This window comes from Sardina pilchardus, chromosome 3 (assembly GCF_963854185.1).
Source record: "Sardina pilchardus chromosome 3, fSarPil1.1, whole genome shotgun sequence".
In the NCBI taxonomy this organism is placed as follows: domain Eukaryota; kingdom Metazoa; phylum Chordata; class Actinopteri; order Clupeiformes; family Clupeidae; genus Sardina; species Sardina pilchardus.
This window is the reverse complement of record NC_084996.1, coordinates 24087512-24103131: the sequence shown is the minus strand read 5'-3', so window position 1 is coordinate 24103131 and position 15620 is coordinate 24087512. Positions and strand designations below refer to the sequence as shown.

General features: G+C 43.3%; 1 protein-coding gene across 2 annotated transcripts in view; it reads right to left on the bottom strand.

Annotated features, from left to right (window-relative positions):
* The window catches only part of LOC134077105 (integrin alpha-X-like), a 40612-nt gene that overhangs the window by 11945 nt on the left and 13047 nt on the right, over positions 1-15620 (bottom strand). For both annotated transcript variants that reach the window (XM_062532517.1, XM_062532518.1), the window contains 8 exons: positions 6282-6428; positions 5799-6011; positions 4680-4813; positions 3677-3822; positions 2254-2402; positions 1763-1888; positions 1342-1415; positions 928-1069 (listed from right to left, as the gene is read on the bottom strand). In XM_062532517.1, coding sequence (XP_062388501.1) covers positions 928-1069; positions 1342-1415; positions 1763-1888; positions 2254-2402; positions 3677-3822; positions 4680-4813; positions 5799-6011; positions 6282-6428 — 1131 coding nt within the window. The remainder of the gene's footprint in view (positions 1-927; positions 1070-1341; positions 1416-1762; positions 1889-2253; positions 2403-3676; positions 3823-4679; positions 4814-5798; positions 6012-6281; positions 6429-15620) is intronic.

Sequence of the window (15620 nt, the reverse complement as noted above, 5' to 3'; positions counted from 1 at the left end):
CCTCACCTCTTGCAGCATCATATCAAGTGCACTGCTCTAGAGACCTGTTTGTCCTCACCTGGCTCTTGCAGCATCATATCAAGTGCACTGCTCTAGAGACCTGTTCCCCTCACCTGGCTCTTGCAGCATCATATCAAGTGCACTGCTCTAGAGACCTGGTATCCCTCACCTGGCTCTTGCAGCATCATATCAAGTGCACTGCTCTAAGACCTGTTCCCCCTCACCTCTTGCAGCATCATATCAAGTGCACTGCTCTAGAGACCTGTTCCCCCTCACCTCTTGCAGCATCATATCAAGTGCACTGCTCTAGAGACCTGTTTGTCCTCACCTGGCTCTTGCAGCATCATATCAAGTGCACTGCTCTAGAGACCTGTTCCCCCTCACCTGGCTCTTGCAGCATCATATCAAGTGCACTGCTCTAGAGACCTGTTTGTCCTCACCTGGCTCTTGCAGCATCATATCAAGTGCACTGCTCTAGAGACCTGTTTGTCCTCACCTGGCTCTTGCAGCATCATATCAAGTGCACTGCTCTAGAGACCTGTTCCCCCTCACCTCTTGCAGCATCATATCAAGTGCACTGCTCTAGAGACCTGGTATCCCTCACCTCTTGCAGCATCATATCAAGTGCACTGCTCTAGAGACCTGGTATCCCTCACCTGGCTCTTGCAGCATCATATCAAGTGCACTGCTCTAGAGACCTGTTCCCCTCACCTGGCTCTTGCAGCATCATATCAAGTGCACTGCTCTAGAGACCTGTTCCCCCTCACCTGGCTCTTGCAGCATCATATCAAGTGCACTGCTCTAGATACCTGGTATCCCTCACCTCTTGCAGCATCATATCAAGTGCACTGCTCTAGATACCTGGTATCCCTCACCTCTTGCAGCATCATATCAAGTGCACTGCTCTAGAGACCTGTAGGTCCTCACCTGGCTCTTGGTGAAGGTCCTGTAGGAGAGGCCAGGAGGGTAGGAGAGAAACACACGGGTGTCGTAGGAGTTCTCTCCTCTATTCTCCACCATCACTGTTATACTCATCTTCTGAGCGATGCCCACCTCGATGATGGAGGACCTGTAGGAACCAGGCAACACACACCCTAAAGGAGGGTCCAACAGAGAGCCTGCCCCTCTAAAGGCACTTCCAGTGGCTTTATATTGAAGGCAGAGAGCCCCCTGCTGGACAAACATGTGAGATGCAAGGCTGATGTGGTACATTCCCTTCATTTTTGCAGACTTCCATTTGTCCATTAGAATCGGAACAGATAATCTGCGTAAGGCTTTGAACTATTTGAGAGCATTTGTTTATATTTTGCAGACTTACCTTGTTTATCTTTGCAGACCTACCTTGCAAAGCTGATGTCAACTCGTAGGTTGTCTTCACAGACTCTATCCTTTCCACAGTCAATCTTAAACTTTAACTGTGGCACAAAAAAGGTAGCCTCCAACAATAAAGGTACAGTACAGTAACATACAAGGATATTCATGTAGTCTCATGACAACAACAAAAATCGGGCCTGAACCCTTCTCCAGAAAGATCCCACTGGTACAAGACTAACATGGTGATAGGCCTTAAGGGCCTTAATTCACACCAAGAATGAGAACTATAACGATAACTATAAGCAAATTTCGCTCTTGTTAATATGAATGACGGCATTCACACATAAGCTAAGCTGTAACGATAATAACATGAAGAACGATACCGTTGGGGATCACTTAATGTGATGTTGGCATTGTCACAAACTTGAGCCAGCTGAATCCGGAGTACCTTGTGGTTTGTGACGAGACTGGAGCTGCTGTCCAGCTGAGGTGCCAGGCCGTCAGGTATGGGAACCCCCTCGAAGGAGAAGGCCACCTGCACCCCCACGGGACTCAGGGCATCCTCGGGCGAGCACTGGGGGGGCAAAGGAGGAGGAGGAGGGGGACGGAGAGAAGCATGAAGGGTGAAGGCAAGGCAAGGCAAGGCCAGTTTAAGCACAGCGCATATGGGCAACACCTTCTGTCACTTACCTATGCACACCAGCAGCAACAGTTTACACAGACAAGCAATAAATAATCAATATATTTGTATTTTGAGTGTTGCAGACAAACACTGATCAGGTTCGGCAGTGCTGCATGTGCAGGATGTAGTGAGCAATGGAATGGAATGGAATTGAGTGGGACATTATATATAAAATATTTCCTACAGAGGCAATTCAATGTCTTTACAATCCCAAATAGACCCAAAGTATGTAGTTTCACTTTCTATCAGACACTGACCCGCACAAAGAAAGGATAGTGGACACAGTGTTCTTGCAGTGCCATATGGGCCATGAAGTTCATCTCGTGTTCACTGGCTGTGAAATAAGCACGAGAGCGCTGGCGGACGTGATCCAGCTTCAGGGTGACCTTCAGTTTTGCTTGCAGGTCTGAGAGAAGAGCATTCCATCAGTAATCATCAACAACATCAACATCAACAACAACAACAACAACAACGCACTGCATTACATAGCGCTTTATCAAAGCACCAGAAGTACTTTAACGTGAAAAGGGAACCTCAATAACCAGCACCAACGTGTAGCACCCACTCGGGTGATGCACAGCAGCCATTATGCACCAGAACTCTCTCCACACACACCAGCTTTCAGTGGAGACGGAGGGAATGAATGAGGCAGCCAATTAAGCTGCTTACACTACACTAGCTACTGTTTAAAATATGGTTATGGTTATGGTTATGGTTGTGGTTGTGGTTGTGGTTATGGTTATGGTTGTGGTTGTGGTTGTGGTTGTGGTTGTGGTTGTGGTTGTGGTGGTGGTTATGGTTGTGGTTGTGGTTGTGGTTGTGGTTGTGGTTGTGGTTATGGTTATGGTTGTGGTTGTGGTTGTGGTTGTGGTTGTGGTTGTGGTTGTGGTTGTGGTGGTGGTTATGGTTGTGGTTGTGGTTGTGGTTGTGGTTGTGGTTGTGGTTGTGGTTGTGGTTGTGGTTGTGGTTGTGGTTATGGTTGTGGTTGTGGTGGTGGTTGTGGTTGTGGTTGTGGTTGTGGTTGTGGTTGTGGTTGTGGTTATGGTTGTGGTTGTGGTTGTGGTTGTGGTTGTGGTTATGGTTATGGTTATGGTTATGGTTATGGTTGTGGTTATGGTTATGGTTATGGTTGTGGTGGTGGTGGTGCTTAGCAGACGCTTTTGTCCAAAGCGACATACAAACAAAACAACACAATAATTAAGTTTAGCAGTTGATCATACTATAGTGTCGACTGAAGAGAATAGCTACATAAACAATAACTAGTGTCATTAAAAGTAATCCAATGAAAAAAAATGACTAAATAGGAGATTAAACAATAAAGTAATTCAATCAATTATATAATAACAATAACTATGGAACAATGCAAATTTAATCAATGGCCTAATGGTAACAAAACAACGCTAAAACATACAAACCTAACCATAAGAATATGAATAGACTAAATGCATATTGAATAAATATGCCTTCAGATTCCTCTTGAACGACTCCAAACTACTATTGGAACGAAGAGCACTGGGAAACTCATTCCACCAACATGGAACTACTGATGAGAAAAATCCTGAATTTACCCCCTCACTCACTCACTCACACCCTCACTCACTCACTCACTCACTCACTCACTCACTCACTCACTCACTCACTCAGTGCATAGAGTAATTTGTCTTATTGTGATGACTGCACCTGTGAATTTGTCCTTGGTGGTCTTTGTCATGCTGAAACACACTGATGCCTTGAACTGTAGGGGAGTCTTACAGTCTGAGATAGCGGTGGGGATTTGGGGCGGGGCAAAAGTCACACTGGTCACCATGGATACCACAGGTCTGGACCTAAGCATCACAACACAATATACAACACCAATGTCAGAGACAGAGTTAAACACACAACCCTGTGACATAAACACACACACACACACACACACACACAGCCACACACACACACACACACACACTCACACACACACACACACACACACGGCCACACACACAAATTTATTTCTGTCACATTAAGGAGTACTACACAAGATACAGTGGAAGGCAATATGGGTGAATGTGTATGTGGGCATGTTTGCATCTACTGTATGAAGGTACAGCATATTTGGTGCAAAAGTCACGAGCACATTTCACTGCAGATTTCGCATGGGCACACTAATGTGTAACCGTAAATTTGAAGCTGTACATATTTTTTTACATACCTTGTTACGTAACACAAAATAGGGGCTACGGGTTCACAAATCCGTGTTGCAGGTACACAAATCCTATCCTGTGCATCACGACTTTCAAGTGTCATGCCCTCAAGACTTTTGCCCCAAATGCACTGCAACTTTTGGGGCAAAACACATTCATCCGTGTTTCATAATCTGAGAACATGCACAACATTCGTGCATTTGTAAACCCAAATGTGAACTAATGCAACAGAAGTTGTGCATCTGTGAAATATTTTCTCATTCTTAAAATTCTATAGATCTCACCGTATCACAGAATGTATAGTTTACCCACCTCTTATTTGATCACTACACCCCAGCTTGTGTCATGTGAAAACATACTGATAGTGCACATCATACAGTATGCACACACAAACTATATATGGTGGGTATGTGCTGTGTGCAAGCAGTAGGCTATAACTATACATGGTGTGTATGTGCTGTGTGCATGCAGTAGGCTGTTATGAGAAATGATATGAGAACCTGAGCAGCAGAATCGCTCCTTTAGAACCGACTGCGATGTCAGGTAGTCCGTCTCCACTGTGGTCCACAGCAGACTGGGCCACGGTCAGCCCAAAGAACCGCAGTTTGGACCGCACCGACGAACCCGCAAACCTCTGTCATGGACAACGCAGAGAAAAGAGTTCAACAGAAATGCTGATAGTGACACATCAGTCAGCTGTTATCTACTCGTTTATATAAATGTGTGTGTACAGTATATATACATATGGTGTAGGGCCACCTACAGGGTCCAGATGGTCAAATCATGGAATTCAGTGAATGTATTGATGGAGAAATCATGGAATTCAGTAAATGTATTGATTGAGAAATCATGGAATTCAGTAAATGTATTGATGGAGAAATCATGGAATTCAGTACATTTGGAAAAGTACATATTACCAGGGACATACTGTAGGTAGGATATAGCGTACATCATGTCATGAATGTGACTGCTTCCTTCATAGATAAGTAATGGTGCGGGAGAACTCATAATCCCGTCACTTAAAGGGGAAATTCTGTGTTATATGGGGTTTAGAGATGTGTGCTACAGTAAGTATGACCATAAGCTAGAGTCACGGACGATGGGTGACCCTATCCAGACCCAAAGCATTCTGAACTAAGCCAGTTTCAACTGATTCTTTCAAAGCACTATTAGTGCTGGCAACCAGCCATGTCTCGTACTGCACAATCACTTCTTTTAACCCGATCTACCAGGCTAACAAGAGACACTCAATCTCTCTCTCTCTCTCTCTCTCTCCCTCTCTCTCTCAATTCAATTCAATTCAAATATGCTTTATTGGCACGACAAACCACATGGTGCATTGCCAAAGCGTTCACGGGAATACAGTAATAATAATGATTAAACAAATCAATAAAAAAATTATAAAATAAAGATAATATAAGCATATACAGACATAACAAACATTGTTACACTTTGTCAATACACTGTATATGTGTGTGTGTGTGTGTGTGTGTGTGTGTTTGTGTGTGTGCGTGTGCGTGTGCGTGTGCGTGTGTGTGTGTGTGTGCGTGTGGACGGGCGCGTTGCGCGTTGCTCGTCGCACGTTGCGCATTGCTCGCGTTGCTCTCTCTCTCTCTCACCTGTGAGTAGGTGGGGTTGATTCCTCTTCTCCTCCCGTTGAAGATGTACACGCTGCCCTGTCCGTTATCCTCCAGAGGAGCTCCCACGGCCACGTCCCTGATCCCGTCCCCGTTCAGGTCAGCCAGGCTGGCCAGAGACGAGCCGAACCTCCCCCTCTGACCCTCCAGCCCCAGCAGGGACACACTAGTGTCAGACACAACCGCATGAGACTCCTGTGCAGAAAGCATGACGTGTGCTCTGTTTTTACCTCATGATGGGAGATTTCAGACAGCTTTCTGGGTACTTTACATTCTTGGTAAAGTTTCGTATCACCGTATACCCTGGCTTTGAGCACAACATACCTCGCTAACTCACTAATCGAGGTTCGTAGTACACCCCACTGGTGACATATGTCCTAATGTGTGCACTAAATTTGCTCAATGCACACAGCAGGAAATATGTCATGACACTTCATCTGATATGTACCAACACTATCCTCTTACCTCGGTAGTACATTTGTAGACCAATACTTTCCCCTCTCTCTCTCCCTCTGTGTGCATGGGGGCAGATGCCAGAATTAGATCAGTGTTGGAGTCTCCGTCCAAATCCACCACACACACCTCTGCTCCAAAGTAGGCACCGATCTGAGACTGAGAGACATGGTGATGATGAGGATGGTGGATGAGGATGGAGGATGGTTTACACAGTTGCACTTAGTATGCATGCACTCCAGTGTATCAGCACAGCAACACTCAAATATGATCAGTCTCATGTTGAGCTAAATGCCGATCAGTCTCATGTTGTTGAACTCATCAAAGATGATCAGTCTCATGAATGACGAAGTATGTAAAAAGTTTGATGAAGATGACATAGAATGGAAAACCACTGTTACCTCAGCTTTGTTAAATGAGGAGAGGTCAGACCATGACCACAAATCTACCGTGAATTGGGAACTGCTGCATAGCAACCATTGAGCATAACGCTATGAATTGTGTGGGTGCCAAATAAGCATGAGAGGGCGCTAAATATCTGCGAAAATGGGCCGCTTCATTCCCTTATCAAATTTTAGGGAAACTTTAATGGACTTGTACTGTACAGCATCTGAGCATGTTTTTGACAGGCCAAATTGGCATACTTTCTTTGTTAGCACACATAAGGACACCAACACCAAAAAAAATGATAAAAATCCTAATATTATTGAGAATAACATTAAAGTTAAAAAAGTTTAAATATTTTTTTTCGTCCTTCTATGTTATACCTATGTTATTTTTAACCCTCTGGGCCCTGTAACTCGAAGCACACGTTAGCTGCTCTTAGACCTTACGCATATCTTAAGCCTATCGTAAAAAGATACGCATGTAACTCAAATGATTCGCAAGTCTACGTGTAACGTAACTTAAGACAAAAGTTACGACTGCTTCATACCACACGTAACGCTGTCGTAAGTGTCTGAACAACCTAGGATAACTAAGTCGCTTGCATTCATGCTTGCCCTCTTGCATTCTCTTCGCCTCCGTTATTTTAGCAATTGAGCATTCGTTTCCTGCCATTAATAGTCGCGTCTTGTGTGCTCCTCACCCAGCTGTTCACGGTTTCTGTTTTCACGTCCCAAATCTTCTTTCTAGAATGTATCTTTGTGTTCGTCAGCTTGAGAATAAAATGTTTTTTTTTCCCCTCTACCTAAGTGACAGTTATTTCATTAGGCAGCTGTAAGAGCTTCCATTCCTCAGCTGTAAGAGCAGCTTGGACGAACAGCATTTTCATGTTGTCAGGGGGGAAACGGACGCTGATTCCCTCGTTACTACAACATTTACAGTGGTTGCTCTTTCGAGTTACAGTTTAAGTTGCGTGCATCTCACGTGTGACTTGCGACAAGTTTCAGTTACACCCGGATCATTATGATTTACGAGTTCGTAAGCCATGCGTAACGTAAAGTTAAGTTTGATTTTTCGAGTTACAGGGCCCTGGAGTCTAAATCCCCCCCTGGGGATTTGAAAAACTGCTCCAAACACACATCTCAATCTCTGCTAAGTGACCCACTAAGTCTCTCACTAAAGGCGCTTTTCCACCAAAAACGAACCTGGTGTTGAACTGGTGCCGTTCGAAAGTCTTTGAACCGTGGTGCTATCTAGTGAACCAGCCCGCATTTACACCAGTCCTGAACCGACCCAAGGATGCATCATCAACAATGGGTGGTGCTGGTGCACGCAAAAGCAAAAGTTAATGAGATGCATAAACGGCAGAACGATATGACCAGTTGTCCCATAAAAAGGGCAGAAACTAGCTATTTAAAATGCTAGTCAACGTCCAAGGTGCCACGTTCCGAACCGGATTTTGTTTGGTGGAAACACGACGAACGGTTCAAATGTTGGTTCGGGAACGGAGCCGGTTCTCTGTCGGTGGAAAAGGGCCCTAAGTGACCCATTTAGTCTGATTTTTTCCAATTTGTAGTAAAACCACATAACATTTTTGATTGTTCTTTTTACTTATATGGAGCCAACACCATTGTTTTCAAGGTTCAAACTTCAAAAGTCTTAGCTCGATATATTTATAGTGTTTTTTTTTTTACCTTTGACCTTTGAACTTTGAAAATAGTTTTTGAAATAGTTGTGTTTACACTGAATTATAATAAAAAGCAATTTCATTACATCCACTTTACTCTATAATTTTTGTGCAAGACCTCTGGAATATAACCATACAGTATGTGCCACTTTTGCTTTTTCTTGGTTTTCATGAATTATGAGAGGTTATGCATAAACAAAGAGCTATGGTGAACATGAGGCATGGTTGTGCCCTCCTTCATATGAAAATCTTGAACTTAGAAATAGACACAAAAAATGGGAAAATTAGAAAAGAGAATGCTTGTTCAATTGAAGCCATTGAAGTTCAATTGGGTTTGCCAAAGAGGGCGCCATTTAGTCAAACAGACCACTTCAATATCCAGCCTAAATATGTACGGGGTAATGGACGACACGGCGTGCGGTTATTCAAAGTTAATGCACACTCTAGACCAGGGGTATTCAATTAAAATTCAAAGAGGTCCAGTTAATAAAATGTCCTCCCGGCAAAGGTCCGAATCTTAAATTGTCACTGAAAATGGTGTAGGCTACCCTGAAGTTAATAAAATCAATAACGCATGTACATTTCTAGGCCTATTTAATTTATTGTTACATTTCAAGTGTTTTCAAAGTAATATGCTTGTAACATACCAAAAAGTCTTAACTTGAATGGTACTTGAACGCAAAACAATACTGTAGTTGTCTTTACTAGGCCTACATTTCAAGAAAGACAGACAACAGACACTGAATTTATTCTGAATAGAATAAATATAAAGTGCAAAATAACTTTGAGCAGCCTGAACTTAGGGCCTATTTCAAGCAGCCTAGGCCTAATGTAAAACATTCCGAATCTTTTGAATAAAATAAAAGTGGATCTTTAAGAAAAGAAAAAAAGACCTTTGCATACTGCGTTCTAGTATCCTCTGCTAATAGTTCAGATGTTCTTGAATCTTGTTGTTGAAGCTGACAATGGGATCTGTAAAGTTTCTGCAGCCGCATTAAGCACTCATTAAATGCTCTCTTGTGTTGCATCAAAATCCACGCAATCTTTAACGAACACTAATTTGCCTGTAGCCTACATGCATGCGTGATCACACGAATAGACCTGTCATAGTGTGCTTTCAATTTGATAATTATTATCCTACCTCCGCCGAGGAAAGTAATGTTTTCATCGGGGTTTGCGTTTGTTTGTCTGTTTGTTAGCTCTCGGAGTGCTTTTCAAGTTTTACTTGCCCTCACTCACTGCGGACTTCTGCGTGTAGGGGAGAGCAGGGTCAATTGAAACACTTTTCAGTTTAACGTCTTTTTCAAAACAGGTGAAAGGGATACAAATAATTTTGTCATATGATCAACAACTCACATGTGTCCTCTCTTAGTTACCAGTGTAATTTCATATACACCTTGAGTGATCACGTTGTTTTTTAACTTTGAACGTAAGTTGTCATTTGTTTCAATTGACCCGCCCAGTCGGGTAAAAGATCGTGTTTCCAACGACTACAAACACATCAGTCGCGTTAGTGACGTTAGACCAATTCACAGCCACGGGCGCCAGCCAGCAGGTCTTGTTTAAGCTTCCCCCTTGCCGATGAAAATATCATGAGTCAGAGGATTAAACACATCAAATAAGTTGTACTTCATTCATAGACTGTACAAACACTACTGTTAAGTGACTTAGCTGGCAGCAAGATGTAACCGTTAACTAGCATAATAGCTAGCTAACTAGCCAGCCTCTCGTTTGGGTATCCGCCGTTCATTCCGACATACCAGCACTCCGACATTGACGTCCAATTGTCGTAGTGGAGGCATGTCTCTTTATGGGAAAAAGTCCCACCACTCCGACATTTTTTTTTTTCATGGTCGCAGTGGCGGTATTTAACTTTTTTTTTCAAACAACGTGCCATTCCGACATGAGGTCATTAATAGGCTATTAATGTCATAACTATATCCAATTGTGTAAAATATAGATTCACATTTAAAATGTCATTGTGAAGAAGACTTCTTGATATGGTTATGTGTCTGTTGCGTGCGCGACTCGGGGAAGTGAAAGCAGTTCTGTACATGGCAAGTTGTCATTATTCGTGGACTAAGTGGAGCTGACTTAATTATTATTTTGCTGTCACTTCGTCTGTTTTATGGCCTAGAAGGTGTATTTGGTATCTGTGGATAGCTCTAGCTCTCCTCTTTTATCTGACATGCAAGCCATATCTTTTTGACCATGGTTTCACGAGTAAATCAAACGGTAGCCGAAACTATATGACATTCTTATTTGTTTGTCACTTCGTCTGTTTGTATAACACAAAAGGATCGATGTGTTTGGTATCGATGGAAAGCTCTGTTTCTCCTCTTTCATTGCGCACGCACTATAAGCTGTGGCTAGCTGGCCATTCCATTGAATCCTATGGGGCGTAAGCGCCACTTTGATATCAAATAACGTTACAGCTGAAGCGTTTTAAGCCTTTATATGAGCATTTTCTATTGTCGGAGTGCATACTACATTGTGAAATTGGCGTCATAATCTCGTAACTGTTTTATCGGCAGAGTAATAAACTTTTTCCGAAATCAATGCTAACGTGAGAATGCGCATGCGTCCGTAGTAAAGCGTCGCCATAGGTCAGACTCGGTCAGACTACGTGCCTACGTCACATGTACGACACCTGAGCCTGCGCAGGAGACCTATGACGGAATAAGAAGACCTAAAAAAAACTTTGAAATGTGCTTCCTCGGTCTCTGCTGCCGTCTACGTGATAGCTCTGTCCATATCTTTTACTGTCTATGATTCTGACCCCCTGTTTCCACCTAAACCGTGACCTGGAAGTGGCTGGAGTCGGCGGGGTGCCGGCCCACTGACGTGACGTCGGTTTCAGGCCACTAGAAGTTGTCACGCCGCAGTCAGGAAAAAGTGAACACAACTGTGGAAACTTTTTCTCTTAATAAGCAGTAACAGCATGCAAACACAATGGTGATTACAATGTTACTGTCTAAAATCATCCATGATACCAATGAATCATTATATAGGACACGGAATGAATAATTTGTCTGTGAACCAAGCTGGCTAGAACTAGCTCGCGAACGCTAGCTTAAAAAGCTAACAAGTGAATGGCATACTATATGGCAATATAGCTGTGCTACCAGGTCATTCAGTTGAGTTGAGGGACTTCGCTTAAACTGAATATACCGTTGCAAGTTCACTTGAGTATAAACTACCCTCTTTAACTAACATACTATAATGTTATTCAGGTAATTGTCACTTCAGAGACATTACACTTCTCCGTTTAAAATGTTACCTTAGCTAGGAGGCTAGCTAGCTCGCTAGTAACCAGACAGTAACTGGCAGCAGCATTGTCTGATATTTATAAGTTATTTTCTTAACAAATCCATGTAGGCCTACTGACAATTACACTAGGCGACCATGGTAGGACACCGCACACCGTCGGTTTACTTTAGACGTTAAAATGATCGACCATCTGTGCAACAAACTGCGTCCAGCTAGGTCTCGTTATAACTGCAGTTCAAATGGCATGCTAATAACGATTAGCATTTGCTAGTTGGTTTTAACTTTGCAGAGCTGTTTTAATACTTATTGCAAGGCAGTGAAAGCTGCTAATTAAATGCATGGTCATAGCGGAATGAGTGGAGAGTGTCCTGTGTTACTATTATTGTTTATCGCAACTCATCGGGCTAGCAAGTCAAGCAGTGCATAGATAAAACTGGTGGTGGCACTGGTCAAGATCCTGGGCCTTCATTGCGTGCATGACGTAATTTATCTGACCAATCAGTGGACATCACTGTTCACCTGACATTTTAGTATCGACTAGTCCCGAGTAGACCCACCTCTGAAACAGCTATGAGTAGGTAGGCCTACTAAAAATAGTAACTGCTCCACCCGCTAATCCGCAGTCGAAATGCTCCCAAATAGGATAGAGTCGCATCGAGCCGTACCGTACCGTTACGAAAATGCCCAGTGGAAAGACGCTATAACTAGGCCTAGCTAAAAGCCACCTCTGTCATATGCTAAATGTTATGATCTGAACGTCTGTATTTTACAGCTTGTATGTAACAGTGGTTCTCAAACTTTTTCTTTCATTCCCCACTTTGATCAAGGGGGCTTTCTCGAGCCCCACCTGTCCATCATCGCTCTATATAGACAGTATAGGTCAAGCTCAAAATTGTCATATTTATAACGTCACTTGCTAAATATAGCCTACATCAGTAGGCCTAACAAATATCAGTTCAAAAATAGAGAAAATCTAAATCAATGACCAATAACGTCAGTTTTTTGTCATTGACAAGGTGTCAATCCTTGCTTCAAAAAAAGCTGATTTCCAATAATACAACAAAAGGGCCAACTATATGCTACCATTGTGTTATAAATGAAGTTCAACACTCTCACAACCTCGTTCAAAATCTTATTCAGGTCAAGCCTTGACGCGAGCGCTTCCCTGAATGAAACAGTCCGTCTGTTGCGCATCGGGCACTACCCTCTTTATCACGACGATAGCATTTATTTTACCTGCTATCGTCTGTGCACCAACCGAGCAAAGTCCCTCACAGTTTTCCCATGTGATGTCCTGTTCTGCCAGGTAGACTAATTGTTGAGATCAATGTTGAATAGTTCATCTGCAGTGGCCCTACTTTTGGCATACTCGCAGAATATAATATCTTCGCCCGCTGTCAGTGGCGGTTCTAGACTGAATTACTCCCCAGACGAGATCCTCCACGAGCGCCCCCATGAGTGTTTTTCGACGCACTTTGCGTCAGTCGGGCTCATAGGGTTAAGCGCTCGTGCCGCCCCATACAAGATGCCGCCCCGGGCGACCGCCCGGTTCGCCCGTACCTAAAACCGCCACTGCCCGCTGTCAAGTTAACAAAGCGGACATAAGCAATAACTAAGCCACCTTTGTAGGCTAACTGTCGGTGGCCTTGTCCACTTGCAAGGCAAAACATGAGTATTTGCGTTTGTCAAGCAGTTGTTCTTCGAGATCGCAGAACAGCAATTGTGTCGTCGGACAGATAGCCAAGATATCCTTCAATTTTCCTGCGTCTCGAACATAAACAGGTTTTTTTGTTTCCGCTGCAATTAAAATTCCGACATCAATCATTTTTTTCGGACTATGGTTCCAGGACAGACAGAACATTTGCATCTGGTCAATGATAGGCCTACAAGAGTCTATTACCTTGTTTGTGTTTGTTTTGTGAGATGGAGGTGCATTCTCGTAATTATCAATAAAGGAAGGCACAGGCTACAGATTAAAAAGAAATCTCCGGTTTTTCACGTCAGCTCGCGCCCCACCTGGCATGTCTCTGCGCCCCACAGTTTGAGAAACGCATTTAACCTTCACAACGAGTTTGGCGAATTAATATTCAAGTGTGATAGGCCTACGGCCAACAAATTGGAACTACTTCATAGCCGTGCGTATATCTAAAGTTAATGTACACCTTATAGAACGCAGAACCATGGGGAATTCAACCGAGCAGTGGAATAAGTAAGGGATAACGGCCTTCGAGGTCGACCGGTTCGATGGAAATAATGGCTAGGTGGAGGTCTAGAACTCCGGCGACGTGCGAAGCACGGAGACGGAGTTACCTCCGCCGTGCCATTATTTCCATCGAACCGGTCGACCTCGAAGGCCGTTATCCCGCTTATCTCCCGTTTGTATTCATAACCTGTATATTTAGAACATAGTTTTATTCCACCGTTGCGTTCGTTAACATCGCTAAAACTGTCTTGACTGTGGGACTACTTTCCGACACATATCAACTTTCTACTTACAGGACAAAACTGCCGTTACTAGTTCTAAATGGATAGTTGCTATGGCCAAAAGCCAGTCGTTAGTTCTAAATCAGGGGTACTCAATTAGAAACTCGAAAGGTCCACTCACCAAATTTGCAATCTTTCCAGGGTCCGGAACAGTGCATTTCCAAAATTAGAAAAAAAGTAGGCTAAATAAAAAGGCAGTAAATAAAAGGTTTGTGGATAATTCTGCTCTAAGTGAACATGCTTTGTTTCATAATGACGTTTCAAGTTTCCACTTTTGAGTGCAACTATTAGGCTACCTCCGCCAAGGAGGTTATGTTTTCATCAGGGTTTGTTTGTACCTCCGTCAATTAAGGAGGTTATGTTTTCATCGGGGTTTGTCTGTCTGTCTGTTTGTTATATAACGCAAAAAGGGTATGGATGGATTTGTACTGTATGAGTTTTTTAGGAAAGGCCTGAAATGACCTAAGGAAGAAACAATTAAATTTTGAGAGTGATCAGGATCACCATTTGGAATCCAGGAGGCGCTTGGCGAAGGTCTGCGCTCTCGGAGTGCTAGTTAGAGATTAAACATTGGTTTCGTGCTCCCCGCAGGCAGCAATGCGCTCCACTCTGTCTAAACTCGCGATTTTCGGAATCCAACTTTCGCTTTTTGTCAATTTTGGAGCACACCATGATATTTGTTCGGCTTGCTAAAGAAACAAATAGGCTACCGCGAGTAATAACGCTTTCTGATGTCCTGTGTGTGAACCCAATGGAACGGACCGATAGCCGATAGGCCACTCGCAGACCATGCGCTCGCGGTTACAATGAGTTGTCATAGTGGTGTAGGCTGATAGGACATTAGGATTGGGCGCGAGCCGAGTAGATGAGTGATCGGAAACACAGGTAGAAATCTCAACCCAATGAAATCTCGCTTGGATCGCTATGAAAAAAAAAATGAAAAAATTAATAAAATCTCGATGTATTGCTCGGTCCGGATGTCACTACGTTTGGGTCCGGATCCGGACCGGAGTCCGCCTATTGAGTACCCCTGTTCTAAATGGCTGGTTGCTACGGCCTAAAGCCAGTCGTTAGTTCTATCTCTGCCGTTGTCAAGCGGGCATTTCCCAGGATTCTGATTAACTTTAACTTTGAAAGATCGCTACTTTTATAGCCTACATGGCATCCAACTAGCTACAATCCACCTCCGTCATATGCTACAATGTTACTATGGTTCTGCACGTCTGTATTTCAGCTTGGATACAACGTGACAGTTCATTTAAACTTCGCAACGAGTTTGGCGAATTAATATTCAAGTGTGATACGGGAACTACTTCGAAGGTAGCAGGTTATACGAAGTTAATGGCCACCCCATTAGCCAATCAGAGAAGAGAATTCCATTGTTGAGGGAGATAAATGGTTTTAATTGGTCTTGTAAAATCGCAATTGAGTTATTTTTTTTTAAATCAAAGTTGAATATATACTATTTTAACATCAGAGAACACAGCGCAATACTCAATTCATCCATTGTATGTCCTCTTTCAGTA